General features: G+C 43.6%; 1 protein-coding gene across 1 annotated transcript in view; it reads right to left on the reverse strand.

Annotated features, from left to right (window-relative positions):
- LOC148653558 (zinc finger protein 106-like) overlaps positions 1–18,250 on the reverse strand; it is a 30,853-nt gene that overhangs the window by 10,317 nt on the left and 2,286 nt on the right. The window contains exons 2-13 of the mRNA XM_088648730.1: positions 16,220–16,315; positions 15,998–16,059; positions 14,130–14,327; positions 9,789–11,687; positions 8,621–9,182; positions 7,596–7,665; positions 6,795–6,949; positions 5,336–5,396; positions 4,590–4,898; positions 3,378–4,086; positions 2,700–2,749; positions 599–744 (exon numbers count right to left, since the gene is read on the reverse strand). Of these exons, the coding sequence (XP_088504856.1) occupies positions 599–744; positions 2,700–2,749; positions 3,378–4,086; positions 4,590–4,898; positions 5,336–5,396; positions 6,795–6,949; positions 7,596–7,665; positions 8,621–9,182; positions 9,789–11,687; positions 14,130–14,327; positions 15,998–16,059; positions 16,220–16,273 (4,275 nt within the window). The 5' untranslated portion in view covers positions 16,274–16,315. The remainder of the gene's footprint in view (positions 1–598; positions 745–2,699; positions 2,750–3,377; positions 4,087–4,589; positions 4,899–5,335; positions 5,397–6,794; positions 6,950–7,595; positions 7,666–8,620; positions 9,183–9,788; positions 11,688–14,129; positions 14,328–15,997; positions 16,060–16,219; positions 16,316–18,250) is intronic.

The raw sequence follows: 18,250 nt of genomic DNA on the forward strand, positions 1-18,250 counted from the left end.
TTGTAACTCTCACATCAGTGTTCAAAAATAGCTTAAGTTAGGCACCTAAAGGCTGGATCTGGAAAGGTCTGTATTGTCCCTGACAAATCAGGGTTAATCCAAAGTACTGACAGTTTAAATCACACACTCTGGATTTTAAAACAATGGAAGAACACTAACCCCACTGGACTACTGATACTGACATTTTCAGTTGAAATACAGTAACCATAATAACACATAGAACAATACCATCATCATTATTACAGAAAATTAACCTTACTACAAAATCTGTGGAACATCTGTGTAAGAGCTTGTACTAAGAGGATAGTTTTCTGTTTATCCCAGAAGTACAATTTAATCCTCAGGTTGGATATGTTGGGCTTCACCGGAAAATACTGCTGATTTAATCACATCACAACTCTCCAGGTGAATCCCCAGAGCCCTAGAACATGTGTATTGAGGTAATTCTGTCTGACATGGTATCTCAGGAATATATTTAGCAGAGTTGGCAGCAATGTTAAATAGTATGTTTCAATGCCGTTGGCCACTCTGGCATGCGTTTGTGATTCAGCATTGCAAAGTGGTCCTCTGTCCCCTCAGTCTCCCCTCATTCACTCACAACCAGGCTGAAGGCTCGCACTGTCTTGTCCCCAGAGCAGGTGTACAGCAAGCCATTGTGGATCTGCATGGAGTTCACAGCAGCCTGGTGGCCCTCAAATGCCCCCTCTGTGGGCTCCTCCTCTTCGCCAGGCTCCGATGACACCTCTAGAAAAACGACACTTCCCTTTGTTTCGCTCTTACACAATCCATCAAGAGCTTTTAAGAGAAAGAAGCTTAAGAAAAGGACTGAAGTCTGCATAGTGCTGAAGACTCTCTGGTATGATTTGTAAACTACAAGAAAACAGTTGTCCTTGCCTGTGTTAGGCCTAGTTTAAAAAATAAGCTGACGTTCTAATAGGAGCTAGGGTTTTTTGCATCAGCTTCTCCTTTTTTCGAATAAATACTAGATCATTTTCAGTTTGACCCACGGTCATTTTCTGTGTTATGGACGCACCTATTCTAAAGATCCTAACATTAACCACCCATGTACTGTATATATATTCATATACATAAAGACATGCCAAAGGATTTTTATTTCGCCTAGGAAGGAACAAGCAACTGTGAAATAAAATAAAGCGTCATATTACAATGTTCATGACCATGTTTTATCTTTATGTGTATAAAGTACGTAGTGTCCTCTAAGCACTAATTCTTATGTTTTTTAGCAACTTTCAATGACGATATTTCCCAACTTTTTTTAAGCAGATCCCTGAACATTATCTGAATTACTGGTCTCTATGCTATGCCCCAAATGAACATTTATGCTGCTTGTGCCACTCATAAATAATTTTCCACAGAGAAAAAAAAATGTTCTTGTTTATATGAGATAGTACTGCGTTTATACAAGTAACGCTGTTCACAAATTAACTATTGCATTTAAATGGAATATTTTCTTGTATATAAAAGAGATACTTTTCTCACATGAAAGCAATACTATCTCGTATAAACAAAATCATTTTTTTCTCCATGGCGCTTATAAGCTTCCATAAGCTTTTTTAAATTCTAATAAATAAATAAATTCTAATAAAAAACACAAATCCAACTATCAATTATTTAGCAGCTTTCAGCATTAGCTTTCAGTGCATTATCTTACTATGTAGCAGTTATTACAACACTTGGATATAAAGTAGGTGGTGGTAGGCAACAGTGTCTGGAACATCAAGGGGTTGCATTTACTACTGCTGGCTGTGCTCCCTGGAAAAGAGTGCTATGATACAGAACATACAGAAAACAAATGAAGAAATGTATCCTCAAAACAAGGGTGAAAGGGCACTCTTCCATTACATTCTGGACTTGCAAAGATAAATAATACTTCAGAGAATGTTGATATAGCAACATTATCCAGGTGCCTTCTTATGTAAGCTGCATAGTGGCAAGTAACCAAATACCTACGGTTTAGAAAAAGCCAACCAGATGTCAGTCACAAGTCTAACCAGACATGCAGAGGAAGAACCAGGAACTTTTCTCCAACTATCAGTGTATTTGATTAATTTTTCTGCAACATACTTGTACGCAGCGTGCCTTTAAAACCTCTGTCGATATAAATAATAATGTAGCGCCTCAGTTACTAATACCATTCCCATAAGCAGTAATTTCAGCCCTCACAGGACTATTTTTATCAAAGCTAATGTGTACTGCACTAATTTCGTCCTGGGAGAATGGAGTTTGTAACATGCTCCGACTGCTGTGGGCTCTGTCAGCATGCTGAGTGAACACTGGGCTCTTACAGAGACATGGACTTTAAAGACACAGGGGGGCAGGAAGCTATTGAACATTTTTCTTCTAATTGATGTGTCGAAGAGAACAAATGAGAACCGTAAAAACTACAAAAACGTTTAAAACTTAATGTCAGTGGCAGTGGTTTGAGCAATTTGGCTCTCTGATCCTTACGTGTCAGGACTCTACTTTTTCAACAATAAATGGAAAGTTTGAGAGAAAAGGTGTTGGTGTTCTCTGCAAAATTACAAATTCAGAGCAAAACAGAGGATAAAAGGGAGAGAAACTCAATTGTTAAATTGTTCTATTCCCATTGCTAGCAGCATATGTACAATACTAACAACAGACATTACATACCGGCCATTAAAAACAAAAAAAAATGAGGACATACACAGTAGACTCACCTGAAGAATTCTTTGATCCTTTCACAGAAGACAAAGGTACCTGGGTTTTACTGGAGAAACAAAAGAAACATGAACACTTTTATACTAAGGTCTGTAGTTGTTGTTGCTTGCTTTGAAAAGTCAATATGAATTGTGTCGCTGAATAATAGAGAACAGTAGAGAAGCTAATAGCATCTGTGCACATGATTACTAATATCAGTGTTATCCTGCATACTGAGTACAAATTACCTTGTTGCACAACATTTTGGAGAAAGACACTATCACTACATTTAAATCGCTGTAGACTGAAGCCAAAGCCCAGGTGCTGTACTGGCTGACTATGAGCTTGAGCACAAGACGTGAAAGAAATATCCTCCTTCTATTTCAGTCATGTCAAGGCTTTACAACCTAAAGGCATATGTTTTTTGAGGTTTTATACAAATATATTTCTGAGGTTTCATATAAAAACAAAATGCATTATAGGTTTAATGAGGTTGATGAGGCATATGATTAAAATTATCAGCATACGTTATATTTTTGTACATATACATTCACACTTCATTGTGATGGTTATGGTATGTGGATAATACAACGCCCTGAAAATTGGCTTTGCAGCCATCTATGCTCACATGACTAACACACTTTGTGGCTAAGTTCTAGAACTGTATGTTGCTATTAATAAAACGACTCGCAACTGACCTTCCCTTGTTCTTGCCCCTGCTGTTGGTGCCCAGTTCACTGGTGGAGCTGACTTCGTCACAGCCCAGTTTCTGGGCTTCCTGCTGTTGGTGTGTAGCCGCAGAGGAGGACTCTCCCTTGGCCAGGGACCCTTGCTTCTCATCCCCGGACGAGTCTATGGAGACCACCTCCAGCTGCGTGCGTGGGACCTCCATCACCTCCAGAGAGGAGTCGCTGTCCGCGGTGCCCTGTTCCAGCCCCACAAGGAGAGACGTGCCGCCCTGGCCCGGCCTGGCCTCCCTGCCCTGCTCTGCCTCCTCCTCCCCCAGGCCCAGTGAAGTTGACGTGCTCACCCGCCCTCCTTTGGGGATTTTTCTGGATTTCGCCTTCCTGGTGGGCCGCGTGCTGTCACCATCCTGCTCTGTGTCACTGTTGTCCTGCACGTCGCTCGCTTTTCTCAAGGATTTCTTCTTCTTCAGTTTCTTCACCCGCTTCCCACTCTTGGTCTCCGGTGATGGTGCCACCACGGAAGACTCTGCCACAGGTTCTGGCCTCTTGCTCCGGTGTGCTGGTTCTCTGCTCGGACAGGCCAACGTCTGGACCCGGGTGCCTGGCCTGTCTGGTGCCACAGAGGTTCCCAAGCTCGTGGGAGAGGCCTTCTCCTGCTGCCGGGAGCCCGGCGATGGCTGAGACAGGCTCGGGGAGCAGCACGAAACGGGCTTCACGCAATCTGGTGAGGGAGATACATCTACGGGAGTTACAGCACTGGTGAAAATGAACTGACCTCTATTTTAAAAAGTAAATTAAAAATGTCTTACTATACATGCTTACTGGGTTACTTATTAGCTTCCCTATTTATATGTCTACTAATCTTGTGATCACATTTCAGTTTAAAGCCTTGGTGTTGTGCTCAGCATTTTTGCATAACATATTTCTGGCTGAGCTGAATTGGAAAGTGAAGACATATGCAGTTTACAATTACAATACAACTTCTATATCCGTTGACCATGTTTTGGAAGTACACTCCTTTAACAAAAAGGCCACCTTATTTCTGGTCAGACTAGACCCACCTCTGGCCATAAGTGTAATTTATTTCTCAGGAAAAAGTAACATGCCCTGCTCAACCCCCTCTGAAAAAAGCAGGATTCCCCAGTTTTCGCAGTGTTGTCCCTTGAAAAAATGTGCAGTCTGCGGCCTGCAGGGTGAGCTGTGAGGCTGACCCGCCCAGATTACCTTGGCTGGCGGAAGAGGGCCGGGGCTGCGGGTCCTGGGGGGCGGCTGTCAGGAGAGGCTGCCGTCTGCCTGGGGAGACGGGCTCCTGCTTGACGCACACCGTGAGGGCGACGGCGGCTGGATCGGCTGGCGAGAGGGGGGCCAGAGGGGCAACGTGCAGGGGTAAGGGGGTGAAAACAGAGGGAGGGGGCTGGCCCGCGGGACCCGGAGCGCCCTCAAGCGTGGGAGAGAAGGGGGACGGATGTGTGGCAGCTGCTGGTCTGTTGTCTCCCGCTGCCAGCTCCTCTCCCGCTGGGCCGTCAAATCCCTCTGCCGGACAAAAGCAGAAGAGTGCAGGGGCTGAGAGCAACTCTGCTCGCATTTGACACGCAAAGCAAACCCCATTTTCGAAATGAAGAAAACACAAATAGCCAAGCAATACCAGCTCGCATAAAAGAATAATAAACCAATGTCATAATAATAGTCAGCCAATGGGTCACTTTCTGAAGGACAGGGCAAGGTCCAGTCTTTTGGCGGATCTGTCAGATGCATCAGTTAACCATAACCCGGCCGAAATGTGGCCCGATATGTTGCTCACAGCCTGGAAGACAGTCTGAAAACAGCATTCACTGGGGAAAGGAGAGATCAACGCATGTTTAAGAGGTGCCCGTCTTACTGTAAACAAGACTTTTCACATCTTTGTCGAGTGGATACATTTGGTTATGTACCAGTGTGGTGAAATATCAGTGTGACATTTTAGCTCCTACCTTGCATTCCCTGCAGGATCTCAATTCTTTTAGTTCTTAACGTACTCATTTCCATGGTGACCTAAATGAAGAAACAGTATTACAGGTAAAGCTGTTCTCTAATTAGACATATATACATGTATGCAGTTTCTTTAGCATTTATAGCTCATAAAACACTTCCACTGTGCAACACAATTTACATCTGTTTTCTAATTTGTCATATTTAGTGAATGTACTGTGATTCAAATGCATGTCCTTTTGCATTTAGAAAACTTTATTTGAGTGTGTTATACACAGAATATTCATTATCCAATGTACTGTACTTGGATTTTGTCTATAAGGATATTGTATCATATGGTGTGCTTTATAGCTGCAATCTAAATTAGGAGTGCATGCTATTAAAGTTTTTGCAAATTAAATGCCACAGTATTACTCTGTGTGTTCATGTTTTAGATCCAAAAAAATCATTTATTCACATCCTAACAATTTTATATAAAACTTTTTGTTTTACATTTCCCTAAGCATTGCAAGCTTTCCTTGCTTAAATCTTACATGAACTGAAAACTATAAGTGCAATTCAAAACCTTTTTGAATGTAACTGGGGTCTTGGAATATTAAATTGTCCCATGAGCTTCTGTTCACATGCATTGTGGACTACACCAAGTACAGCAGTAAATTGCTCAGTAATGAGCCTATCTACTTTGTGAAGATGACAGATACCACATTTATGAACTTATGCATGCCACTTGCTGTTATGTGCCTCTTTGAGTGTAGTTACTTATATTATATGTGTGACAAACTAAAAGAATAGAAAATCAGCAATATTCTTATTCCAGCCAACTTTCAGTTCTGTCAGTAATAAATGTCAACTTCACAAGTAATGAAAACTGCTATATATAATAATTTGATGTAGTGGTATATAAACTACAACAGCATTTAGTTTTTCTGCTAGGTTTGCATGATAACAGCATTCTGCAAACAAACTTGTCTTAAAGCATAGTTCAGGATGGCTTTGAGAACTTTTGCTCTGGTCAAAACTATGTGCAACAGTAGCACAAGTGAATGTGAACATGAAATGCACTTTGCTGTAGTGCTTTATATACTGTAAAGATCCTTAATGCTGAACTTCTGGGGCTATAAGTGACCCCTGCCTGACTGTGAATTTGCTTAGACCAATTCCCTAGTGCTGCCTCTTTATTACCACATCCACGTCAGGACTGAAAGTCCTAAATCTTCAAAGCACTGCTGACTTGTCCATTTTCAGACTAATAGAAACCTTTCTCCATCAGTTGAAACCTACCCTTGCTAATAGAAAACACAACGCACTTAAGTCACACACTATTCCTTAAATCATAGAAGAGGATAATTTACAACTGATTCTGTAATGCTAAGAGCTTGTTTTTCTTGCGGGGAGGACAGTGTTGTGAAAGCGAGGCCTGCATGTTGCCCAGGTGAGTGGGCAGAGTGGGCAGATGGCTACCTGCTGCTTGAGCACGAGGAGCTGCTGCACCTCAATGTAGGCGGCCTGCAGGGCTGCCCGGGCCTGCAGCAGACTGGCGTCCACCCCCTGCAGGGAGCTGTTCAGTTCCTCCTCCCTCAGAGAGATGCTCAGGAGCTGGTCCACCTGGGTGCGCTCTGAAATACACATCAGAACAGGGGGGTTAGTGCTGCAGACAGCCTGCTCTCCAGTACATTTGAGCTAAAATCCTGTCCAGAGATCCTGATTCCAAACAAACCATGATCTAACAGGGTCTAATGAAATTCCTAATTCAACCACAACATGCAGACTTACCTGTATTTCTTGTATTAACTAGGAGATGGGGATTGGTTTCCCAGAGAATAAAGAAAAATGCACAGAGCTTCCTGGTTGAAGCCCTGGCTCTAATAATTATTGGCTGAGAAACCAACACTTGTTTGCCGTCTCTTAAAGCTACTGACATGGCCCAGACTCAAACCAAAACCTTCCGGGCCACAGAGTTCAAAGATGCCCTCTAAAGACAACACTTTCATTGGTTGGTGTCCTTGGAGCCACACAACGGTATCTGGACATTCCTTTCCATGGTAGCCCAACATTATTTAACAAGAATATGAAAAGTGCAGCAAGAAACAAAATACCGCCATCTGTAAAAAATATGGAAAACCAGAACTGAGAACTTCCAGATAAAATCTACTCTGAAAGGAAGTAGGACCTCACTGTGCACAGATCTTAAGAGCTGTTTAGGAGACTCCAGAGCCTGAAGTAAAACCAAGAGAGGATCATGTGAATTATTCCTGCGCTCACCCTTTTTGGACTTGATTTTCCTTCTTTTATTCTTCCTCTCTAAAGCGGGAACTTCTGGGGACGGAACATCCTTGAACAAAAGAAAGAAAAGTCAGTCAAATAGAAACACTGTCTGTAGTGAAAGTTCACTATGAAAAGTACTTTAGGGAAGGAACAGTAAATTGCCTCTAGATGCAAGATTTATCTTACAACAAAATGAACAGATCGCTTTCCCTAATGTAGGGTGCAAACAAATTTTGGGAAAAAGACTCATCTAAATACAAAGTCAAACACTAAGATGCCAAATCTTCCATATAGATTATTATGCTTGTTAACAGAATCATCAGTCTTGAGTTATGTGAGCTGCGGCTCTTATACAAACTGTGCAGGGCAAGTGGGCATACACGAGAGTGCACACACCCTGGGTATTAACAATGCAGAATCTGATGCTGTACCTCTGCGCCCCATTACTGCCGTGGCTACAACCTAGTAGACACTTCAGCACCATAGACACGCCTCTTAGCTGAAGGTACCAAGCATATAAGCACTTAGATTGTATGCCATAAGCTTCATTATCGTATTATCAAAGTGTTACCAACTAAAAGGGAAAAAGAGGACTTTTTGGCTGGACTGCAATATACTGTACTGAATAGTCAATTTACTGAATCCATCAGCCTTCTTGTTCTGATGAGCTCTTAAAATGTATTATTCATAGCCATGTAATACATAAATGGTGAGAACACAACCATAAAACTGTGCAGGCCACCGCCATCAAGAAGACACACAGCAATCTCTCACTCATGCCATGGAATTACGGCACAACTGAAGAATTCCCAGATTTCAGGGCTGCCGATGTTAATACAACAAGGCCCCGTGTGATTTTGTTTTTTTTTTGCAGACTGAAGTCATCTTTAACTTATATTAGTTGTTGTAAAATGTTTATAGGTTCAAATTTTTATTGAAATCCCTTTTACTAGAGCTACTGGAACAAGACCTAAAAGCTCATTGTTTGACTACAGGAGGCTTCTGCACATGTCACTACTCACGGCAGCTGCTCTGCGTTTCTTCCCCACTCCTTGTGTGTCATTCTGCTCGGTCCCAGAGGTGCAGCTGCTGTCTCCCTCCAGGGAGTCCGGCCCCCGAAGTGTTCCCTCCGCTCCCTCGGTCCTGGCCATACTCTCGCTCTCGGGGCCTAGCGAGAGGCTCCAGGCCTGCTCCCCCTCTCTCTTCACAACGGGCATCTCCTTCATGACAGAAGTGCACTCGGTGGCTTCGGCCTTCTGCTCCTGCCCAGTCTCGGGCTGCTGCCTTGCCTTGGAAGTCTGCCATCCAGGTGGACACAGCTTGAGGTCGGAGGTCACCCCACATGGTGGTGGCCCATGAACGCCATCGCCCTGCTCTGTGCCAACCTCGGCAGACCCGTCTGTGAACAGGCAGTAGGAGGAAGTGGGCCTGTCCATGACCACACTGCTCTCAGACAGGCTACGCTTGCGAGTGGTGGCAGTCTGCATTACAGAAATATCTTCCCACTGAAAGCCTTCCAGACAAGGAGGATCAGCTCCCTCCTCCAAGTCACTGGGCAGCGGAGTCACCATCTCTATGCCAAACCTGTAGGGCCAATGAACAACAACTCATTACCTAAATTCAGGACATGGGCACAGAAAAAAAACTGTTTTCATTGCAAGGATTATAAAGATTTTCTTCTAAGACTGGTTTGAGTAACACACCAGAAGTGTCAATAATAACAAACCAAAGTTCCCAGATGATGGAATTCATCAATTCAATTTGAATTGGAATTAAATTTTAATGACATATTTTAGAGTACATTCGTGTGTTCTGTGAATGACTGAGGACATGATTATTTTTAACTTCGCAAAAATGTTGTTTTATGCTGAAAAACAAACTAAACTAACTAAAAATGAAAAGGTAAAGAATCTTGTCCTACACAAAAGGATAATTCAACCTTGCCTAGTCTATCATAACATTTCTTATGCGAGTAAATTATGTTTGAGAGTAATTTCTCTAATACATCTGCACACAGAACTGTTTTCTCCAACAGTAAGGTCTGCATACAGTGAATAAACCCATATAATTACTGAATATCACCTGGGTTAAGAGGTGGCCAAAGCCAACTTGTAAATGAGAAGCAATATACACCATTAACACCAGAAACGTGGGCCTTAATGTAAAGGCTGGTTTTCCAGTTGATCTCACCTTGGCTGTCCTTTTCCCTGCTCCTGTTTCTTCCGGCTGACTTGTTGGTACACTTGGTCCCAGTTGACGTTTCTGCGGGATCCCGAGCTGCTAATCAGCTGGCGCAGGGTGGGCTTCAGCCCTGAGTCCTTCTCCGACTCGCTCTTACGGGGCCCACTGATGTTACGGATGCGTCGAGCAATGTTGAGGTTGGGCTCATGGGTGCCAGTCTTGCTCTTAGGGGCGATGTGCCGCGTCAGGTCCCTCTGCAGTAAGGCAGGCAGGCCCAGTTTGCTTAAGTCGGGCACCTGAGACCCAGCAGGGTGCTGACCATTCCCCTTGGACAGATCACAGTCTGAGGCTTGGCTTTCTTCTCCTTGCATGCTCTGCTCAACCTCTTCGCCCTCAGCATACTCCTGCTGCCCTCCATTCTCTGGGGCAGACGTACAAGAGCCCTGAAGAGCTGTGCTCTCTGTGCTGGATGTGCTCACATCTATCGATTGTAAGGACATGCTTTGTGATGGGGTTGCTCTTAAAGCTGAAGGAGATAATCTGTCTGTCGACGTTTCTTTGGCAGAAGAGCTTGCATTTTTATTTTTAGGCTCCTTGGTCTGGGCTTTCCCACAGTCAGAAAGATCTCCATCGCTGATGTCTTCCAAAAGGTCAGTCTTTTTGGATTTTTCCTCTTTGCTCACACTTTTCTTGTACCTTTCTGGTAGATCTTTGCTGAAGTGGAAAGCCTGTTCTTCCATGGCTTGGTCAGAGGGGGTATCCTGCGATTCATCATCCTTAAGGACCTCCTTTGCCTTTCTGAGCATCTCTGTTAATGAGCTGTCATGCTCCCCAAGGACACTGCTGTTCTGGGAGCTGGCACTCCGAAGTTTGGAGATATAAGACGTGTTCTTGCCTGAGCCCGTTTCCAGGTTGAGGGCACTCAAGTTAGACTTGGGGTCAGAAGAAGCTTTGAAGAGAGATTCGTTTGCTAAAATGCTTGACTGCTCACTGGGTGCTGCAACACCAGACTTCACTGAGGGCATGCACACATTGTTGCTGCTTCTTCTGGGGGATTTCCCTTTTGGTCGTACTGCTTTACTGTCTTTAGTGGTCACTGCTGGGTCACTGGTGCTTTTAAGCCCTGCCTGATCCCTCTGACATACTGAATTTTGCTTGAAGTCAAAGTTAATTTTTAGGTCATTCAGTCTTGGTGGCACAACCTGAAAATGCTGTGCACCTCCTGGCCTGCTTTCAGTCTCTTTGGATTCTGTGCCCTGGAATTTTGATGGAGGATATGGAGCCCAGCGGTGCGGTTTGTCTTTGGGAGCATTATTCAAGTTTTTCCCATTGCTCCTTTCTGATGTGGTGGCTGGCAGGTTCTCCGTCTGACGATAATGGAAAGAACATCTCATAGGGATATTGTCAGTGGTGAAATCGAAATTGGAGGTCCTGTTCATTCCTGGTGTCGCGGAACCTTGGTTCCCATCCTGTCGATCCCAATAGAACCTGTTCCAACCATAGTTGTTGTTCATCGGCTGGGCTTTGTCCCTTAGGGGCAGGAATCCGTTAAAACTCCACTTAGATCCCCAGTTGCCCCCTCCTCTGCCAGGATACCAATTAGAGAAACCTGCAGATCCTTCAGGGTGCCAGCTGGCATTCCTGCCCTGCCTGTTTTCATGCCAGTTTCCCTGTCCTTCACCCGGATGCCTACCAGAGGGACCCCCACCTGACTGCCAGCAGGGGTTTCCCCAACCCTTACGGTTTCCCGGGAATCTGCTGTCATCCCACCCCCAGTTCCTGGGCGGAGGCCTTTGGTGATGCCAGCGAGACTGGTTTTCCAGGTAGCTCTGTCTCTCTTCATTTCTCTGCTGGTGCCTTTGGTTTTCTTCATTCAAAGATGCTTTTGCTGCTTCCTCTTTCTCCCTACTGAATCAACAGACAAACAACATGACTAGAAACTATCCTAGGACAAGCAGAAGATACATTCTTAAACTTCTGTCTGTATATGCTTCTTTAGACCTAAAACAGTACAGAAAAAGCAACTCTAAAATTCTAAAATATTTACATTTTTTTAAGGAAAAGGATTTAGTAAATATATATATAGAAAGGGCAGTCTAAGGAAGAAAGGAAGTTGAGTGTTTCTTTAAGTCTTTAAGTGAAAATGTTTTAAATTTTAATTCTGCTAGTGTCTTACTGCAGCATTCATGACACTAGTGTTTCGTTGTTTGAGAGCACTGCAGTGGCAATGACCTCACTGCTCTGTGCAAAGAGCTTGTGCCATGTGATCTGAACAGGTGCACACCAAGCCCCGCTCCTGACAATCGGCAAAGCTGTTCTCTGTGTTATATCACTGACAGCTTTCAAACTATCTTCTCAGAGAAGAACCTTCAGCTTCAAAGCCTTCTTTTCAGTCTACTTCATATACGCCATGGTTTGGACACTTTTTTTTTAATTCCAGGACAAATGTGTGCAAACAAGTAATGTTAAATTTGGTACACTGTGGCATTACTTGTTCCTGTGTACTAAAGCATGGTGAACTCATAGGAAACCACAGCTAATTCAGGTCAACCATAGTGTGGCAAATCAGTCTTTGAAGTGACTGTTTTAACAGCTAACCTGTCACCAAATTATATTTAGGCTGTTAATAGTTGCAAACAGACATGCTGGGTAAAGTCTTGTTAATGAATTAGTTAACAGGTGGTTGTCTATTCCACCTCAATGGAGGTCAATTAATGACATGTGTGGGTATATAAAGGACCTCATGATGCAAGATTTCTATAATAAAGTCGTCTGGATTGTCCAGTATTGCCCTGTGAGTTTTTATTGTGCTCATTCGCCTCAGTTAAAGACACAGCAAAGGCACCATAGCTTGTATTTTGAATTGAATTTCAAGATCTGTAATTATCTGCAAGCTTTTTTTGTACTTCTCTTAAAAAATAATTTTGCTGACTGACGCTGATTAAAGTGTGTTTTTAAGTCTCCTGTCTTACGTCCTTATTACAGAAATCTCAAGGTATCTCTGAAAAGTGACAAAGACAATACTGGGTAGTGCAGGAGGCTTTATTTTTAGAGATCTTAAAAAAATAAAAATAAAAATCACATTTGATTTCCAATGGCAGAAGTTTATTTTAACACAAATTGTACTTCAGCAGGCAGACAACCGGCATTTATTCTTGCCCTTTGGCAGGAAAATGCAAATGTTTTCTGTCACGCTGTTTCTAAGTAAAAAAAAACTCTTCCTGTCCCAAAAGCCTGTTCATATCAGATTTTGAGTCCCGCCTCTGTGTTGATTTTCTCAGACTCCTGTCTCATTAGCATGGGGGGGCCTGTGTCATGAAAATGTTTAAAAATAAACAGAACAAACCGTGTCAGAGCTGCCAATAAGCAAAGAGCCAGTCTTCAAATGTACATTGTCTGGGAGGGCCTCTATCAGTTCTGGCATGAAACCAAACAGCAATAATTCTTAACCTACAGCTTGGAAGCATGACGAGTTCTACAGCTTACTGTGCCATTAAAGACAAATTATATTTTCTAGCCAAATTAGAAGGTTGCAATACCTCCTACTAATACGATGCAAAAGGCAGAGCTCTGCAATGGGTCTGGTTGTGTCTGTTTTAAGCCCCATCTCATGATATATGATTCTGGGTCCAGCTCGTGTACAGCTTGGCCTTAATTTAGAACCTTGTTCACAGCCCCACACTATGCCATTAAAGGAATAACGGCTCCTGTTATTAGAAAGAATAATCAGGTGCTGGAAAATGAAAATTTAAGTCATCAAAACTTTTGATCATCTGTCTTTATGTATTTTAGGTGCATTTTTCTCATTTTTAATGGCAATAAAACATCACTGAAAACCTTATATTAACTTAGTTAAAAAGGTTTAGAAATGCATAGTAAGGTTGCTGACTTTTCAGCTGTAACAAAATGAAACAAGCAAGATCTGAATAAGACGGGAAACTGAGAAAAACATCAGTATTGTGCTGGAAGACTGAGAATATTAAATCTGAGTTAAAATGAAGATAACCAAACTTAATCTTAACTTTATATCTTATCTTTAATATTATATTATCTATACTCCTACTTAATTGATCTACTGCCTCAAGCAGAGTGGTGGTTTATGCTGATGTTACAATAAAACTGGATAATCACAACTACCTCCATAATGATTCTTTGTGTGAAAGAGTCCAAATCATGGATGCTACATAAATCATGAGCAACATATTAAACAAATCTGTCCGATAACTGGGTTTCGATTTTGTTATTCACCTCTGGAGATCTTTGGTCAAGAAGAAACAAAAACAGACAGACGGACCTCAGATGCAAACAACAGCTCAACAGAACCAGAGTGAACTCCATGGCTGCCCTTACCGGATCTGCTCTCTGCGCTGCTCAATAAGCTGGATGAGGTCCCTGTCGAAGTACTCTTCTTCACACTCATCCTTCCCCTCGTCCTCTCTGTCCCGCGCCTTCACTGCGCTCTTGTGCAGGGGGCTGGAGATGTGGTTGGCGTAGGCGGTGAGCCCCACCACCTCCACCCCACAGACGCGGCACTCGTGGTCACAGTCCCTAGGACGCGAAGGGGACAGGGGGCGGTCAATACTTCCCACTGGCATGGTCAGGCCGAATCCGGGGGAGCCGGTGTGGAGCTTGCCTTCAAACTCGTCCGATCGGGGCGGACTTCCGTGGGGACTGATCTGACCGGAAGGGAGAAGCGCCGCCACCGAAACGAGCTCCTTTGTCCTATGATCCGCAAAGATTTGTCAACATTCAGGAGGCAAAACGACTTTCTGGTTTGTTTGATTTTTTGCGGGATGAGGAATGGTTCTTCCTGAACTGTTGCGGTCAAAATCCCGGCGGGATAGGAAGCATGGCGAGGCCTGAAGGAGCACAGACAAGCGCGCCCGCCCGCTGCCGGACAGCCTAGCGCTCTCTCATGATGGTGCTGACACTGTGGGGCTGCCCAGCGACTGGGTCTGTTTTTGATCTGTGACACGCAAATCTCCCCCCAGACACCCCTAACATGAAGTGCTGAGCAGGCATGGCCCCTGACCAATCCTGTTCCTCCTGTAACTGGAGCTACAGCAGCTGCTCCCCCCCTCCCTTCCTCTGCCCTATTCAGGAATGCCAGGACTCCAAAGAGGACAGATAGAGAGACACCGTTGTTTCTTCTCATGAGCAGACACAGGGCTGCATTTGTTACTCAAACTGAGCAATGCAACGTGCATTAGACCTTGATCCTGACCCAAAGATTTGATGAAATTCAGTCATGCAGCAGCAGTTACTTTATATATAGAAGCCATGACAGTTATATGTCAGTTTAGAGCAGAGACAGGTTTTTTGAAACCAGAATAAAAATATCTTCAGTTGTAACTAACCCTTGTCTATCTTCTTTATGTTATCTGGTTGTCTTAATAATATGCAACTAATAATGAGCAACCCTTAAACACTCCTTGTTTTGTTATCTTGGTTTTGTTATCTCTTTCTTAACAGCCATTTATCTTTCTTGATTAATGCATAATGAATTATGGTAAAAAAAAATCAAATTCTGCCAAACATACAGTACATTGCATACCAAATCGTGAGTGTTATATGTTAAGTCAACATACTTAACACGCAGGCCAACACCCATGCAGCCTCAAAGACACGCGAATGACATGCGTAATCCACAAGTGGGTGCACTGCTTCCCTGGAATGCAAACAGCGCAGCCCCAGTACCAGCTGGGAGCTGGGCACAAGGCTCTCACTGACAGCACACACCCCTGTCGCTGCCCAGGTCGCACGTGCTGCAGGGCGGGGAACCCCAACCAGCTTCAAGCCACCCAAATTCCAAACTCCCCGCTCCGTGTAAACCTGAAGACTTCAAAACATCCTTCACAGAGCCAGGGCCCTGTTCCTCTCGGTTTCCTTCAGCATCCTTCACTGGCCCCGTTACTCCCAGTTCACATGACTGTACAGTATAGCTTCTGGCTGTATCCAGGCTTCTGGACAGTTATGTGAACTGAGAGTAACACCCCAGCAGAGCTGGTACCTGTTTAAACAGCTGGGCTGATCAGAGCAGGCACGGTCAAGGGCCTTATTCAAAGATACATCATCAAATTAGTGATCTGATCTCCAAAATCCACTGACATTGTGTACGCAGTCCTACGCAGTCCTACGCAGTCCTACGCAGTCCTACGCAGTCCTACGCAGTCCTACGCAGCCCTGTTGTGCAATACAATTGTGTGCTTCTCCCTCACCTGCCTTTTAGGTTCTCCAGCTCTCGGTGGTGCAGCATGCTTCGCATGTGCTCATCCATCTCCTGAGAGAGACAGAGGACAGTCAATGACACACAATGGAGAACAAGACTCAGCTTTTAGACACCTTTAGAACAGACTGTAAATCAGACCCACTCAGTTCAATACAGAAATCAATAGTCCTGTCAAGTCCCTTTCAGTCTATTCTTTTCACAGTTGTGTTACCTTCTTTGAGTTGTAAACGATGTGGCAGAGAATGCACTTCCGTTCTTTTCCCATCTTGGAGCTTCTAGATAGACATCAAGCCATCACCTTGGGAAGCTGTGACAAAAAGCACAAGCCATATTAAAACACAGGTCAAAGACTCCGTTGGACAGAACCTCAGGACAGCTGCCCGGCTAAGCAAGTCATTTTCATCATATGGGTACAATGTGTGCTTTCTAACTAATAAACATAAGGGAGCTTACAAACAAGCATCCCATTTAGCAGCAAGTAGCTCACTGGTCAGCAGATCAAAAAGGCCTTACAAAGAACATTTATTTCTAATCTGAAATCAGGTATTTTGGATTATATGTTATAGTCACTATCATTGCAGACAGATGCACAGATTTTATGCAGAACAGTCCTGATACATAACGCTCTTGAACTGGTGAGCCAAGTCTGCAGCCCTTCTGGACCTCACAGAATGCATCCTGAAATGGCTTTTGGGTGATTTCTTTCAAGTCCACAATGAAAAGGCATTAGAGGCAGTAATTACAACACTGAGGTACACATGGGTTTTCTTAAAAAGATCATTCTGCAATTACTTCCCTGAACAAATCAGATAGGTGACTGTTACACTACAGCTCCCCATGTAGAAGGGCGGAGGAGCACTTACAGTAAGACTTTTAAACAATCTAAATGAAGCTTAGAGAGAAACTAAGAGGACGAGCAGAGCACGCTACCGTAATCTTACTGTGTCTGGACGAATCCAGCTCTAGAGCCTGACATTGCCACACTTCTTATCAATACACAAAGAAACACACAGCTTTCAAACAGAACCAAATGGGAATATAGCAAGTGGGAAATAGTGAAAAATAGAAACTACTACATTTTGCGGTATATTAACCAAAAAAATAAGTTTCAGGTACAGAATGCCATTGGGAAGCACGGCAAGCAACAGTCACAACATCTTTGCATCTTTATTTGCAGTGTGAAAGGTGAGAACTACCGCCTTCGGTAACAATTAACAACAGAGTTTAATAAGCTGTCCCTCTTAAACCCTCAAAGACTAAGCTAACCAATATACATTTCCCTTAGTAGGACCCTTTATGTCCTTACAAGCAAGTTAAGGTCACTTATACATGTAATTGGAAGCAAATGCTTCTGCTATGAAGCAGCCCAACCTAATTTGAAAAAATTTAGCAGCCATCCCACTCACATTACTCCTGCTAACACAAGGGAATACCCAGCAGAGGAGACACATTTTCATCTTAGGAAGTGCATACCAAAAATAAAAACTGAATTCAACTTCTTTTTTAATGATTTTACGGGCAGTTCAAAGTTTCTTCTTTAAGATCTTGACCCATGTTTTGCACAGAGTTCTACTTCTAGCATACTACAATAAAGGCTCCTTTAAAGAAAGAAAAACTACACAAGAGAGATGCGCGATTCTGCCCTCTTGTTCATTTGGCTCGGCACAGCTTCACAGTGGGAGAATTCCATGTGCACATAGTGTCGACAGTCTTTCGCACGACGAATGTGCTTGTGTCTTCCTCACTTATTGTGAGGGGTGTTTCACAGCAGGCCTACACTCACGGCAAGGTGCTATATAAGATAAGATAAGATCACTTTATTGGCCATATACAATTTCTTGTATTAGGAATTCGTATTTTCGCATATCCCAACTTGCTCTCAATGAGACACACAGACAGGGAGAGAAGCTTGGGGTCAGAGCACAGGGTCAGCCATTTTTAGGGCGCCCCTAGAGCAGTTGGAGTTAAGGGCCTTGCTCAGGGGCCTAACGGAGTAGGATTCCTCTGCCGGCCGTGGGATACGAACTGCCAACCTTCCAGCCACAGGTGCAGATCCTTAGCAACAGAGCCACCACACCACTCATATAAGTGTTTGCTCTCATTTCCTATGCATTTAAAAAGTCAAATCTCAAACAAAAGGCATGTTCGATAGCCCACCCATTGTAGCAGACCTTCAAACTCTGTTACAGTAGGTCACACTGACAGAATGCCCTCTGCTACAAGTTAAGGACCAAATCCTAAT

Source organism: Lepisosteus platostomus, chromosome 10 (assembly GCF_059453375.1).
Source record: "Lepisosteus platostomus isolate fLepPlt1 chromosome 10, fLepPlt1.hap1, whole genome shotgun sequence".
In the NCBI taxonomy this organism is placed as follows: domain Eukaryota; kingdom Metazoa; phylum Chordata; class Actinopteri; order Semionotiformes; family Lepisosteidae; genus Lepisosteus; species Lepisosteus platostomus.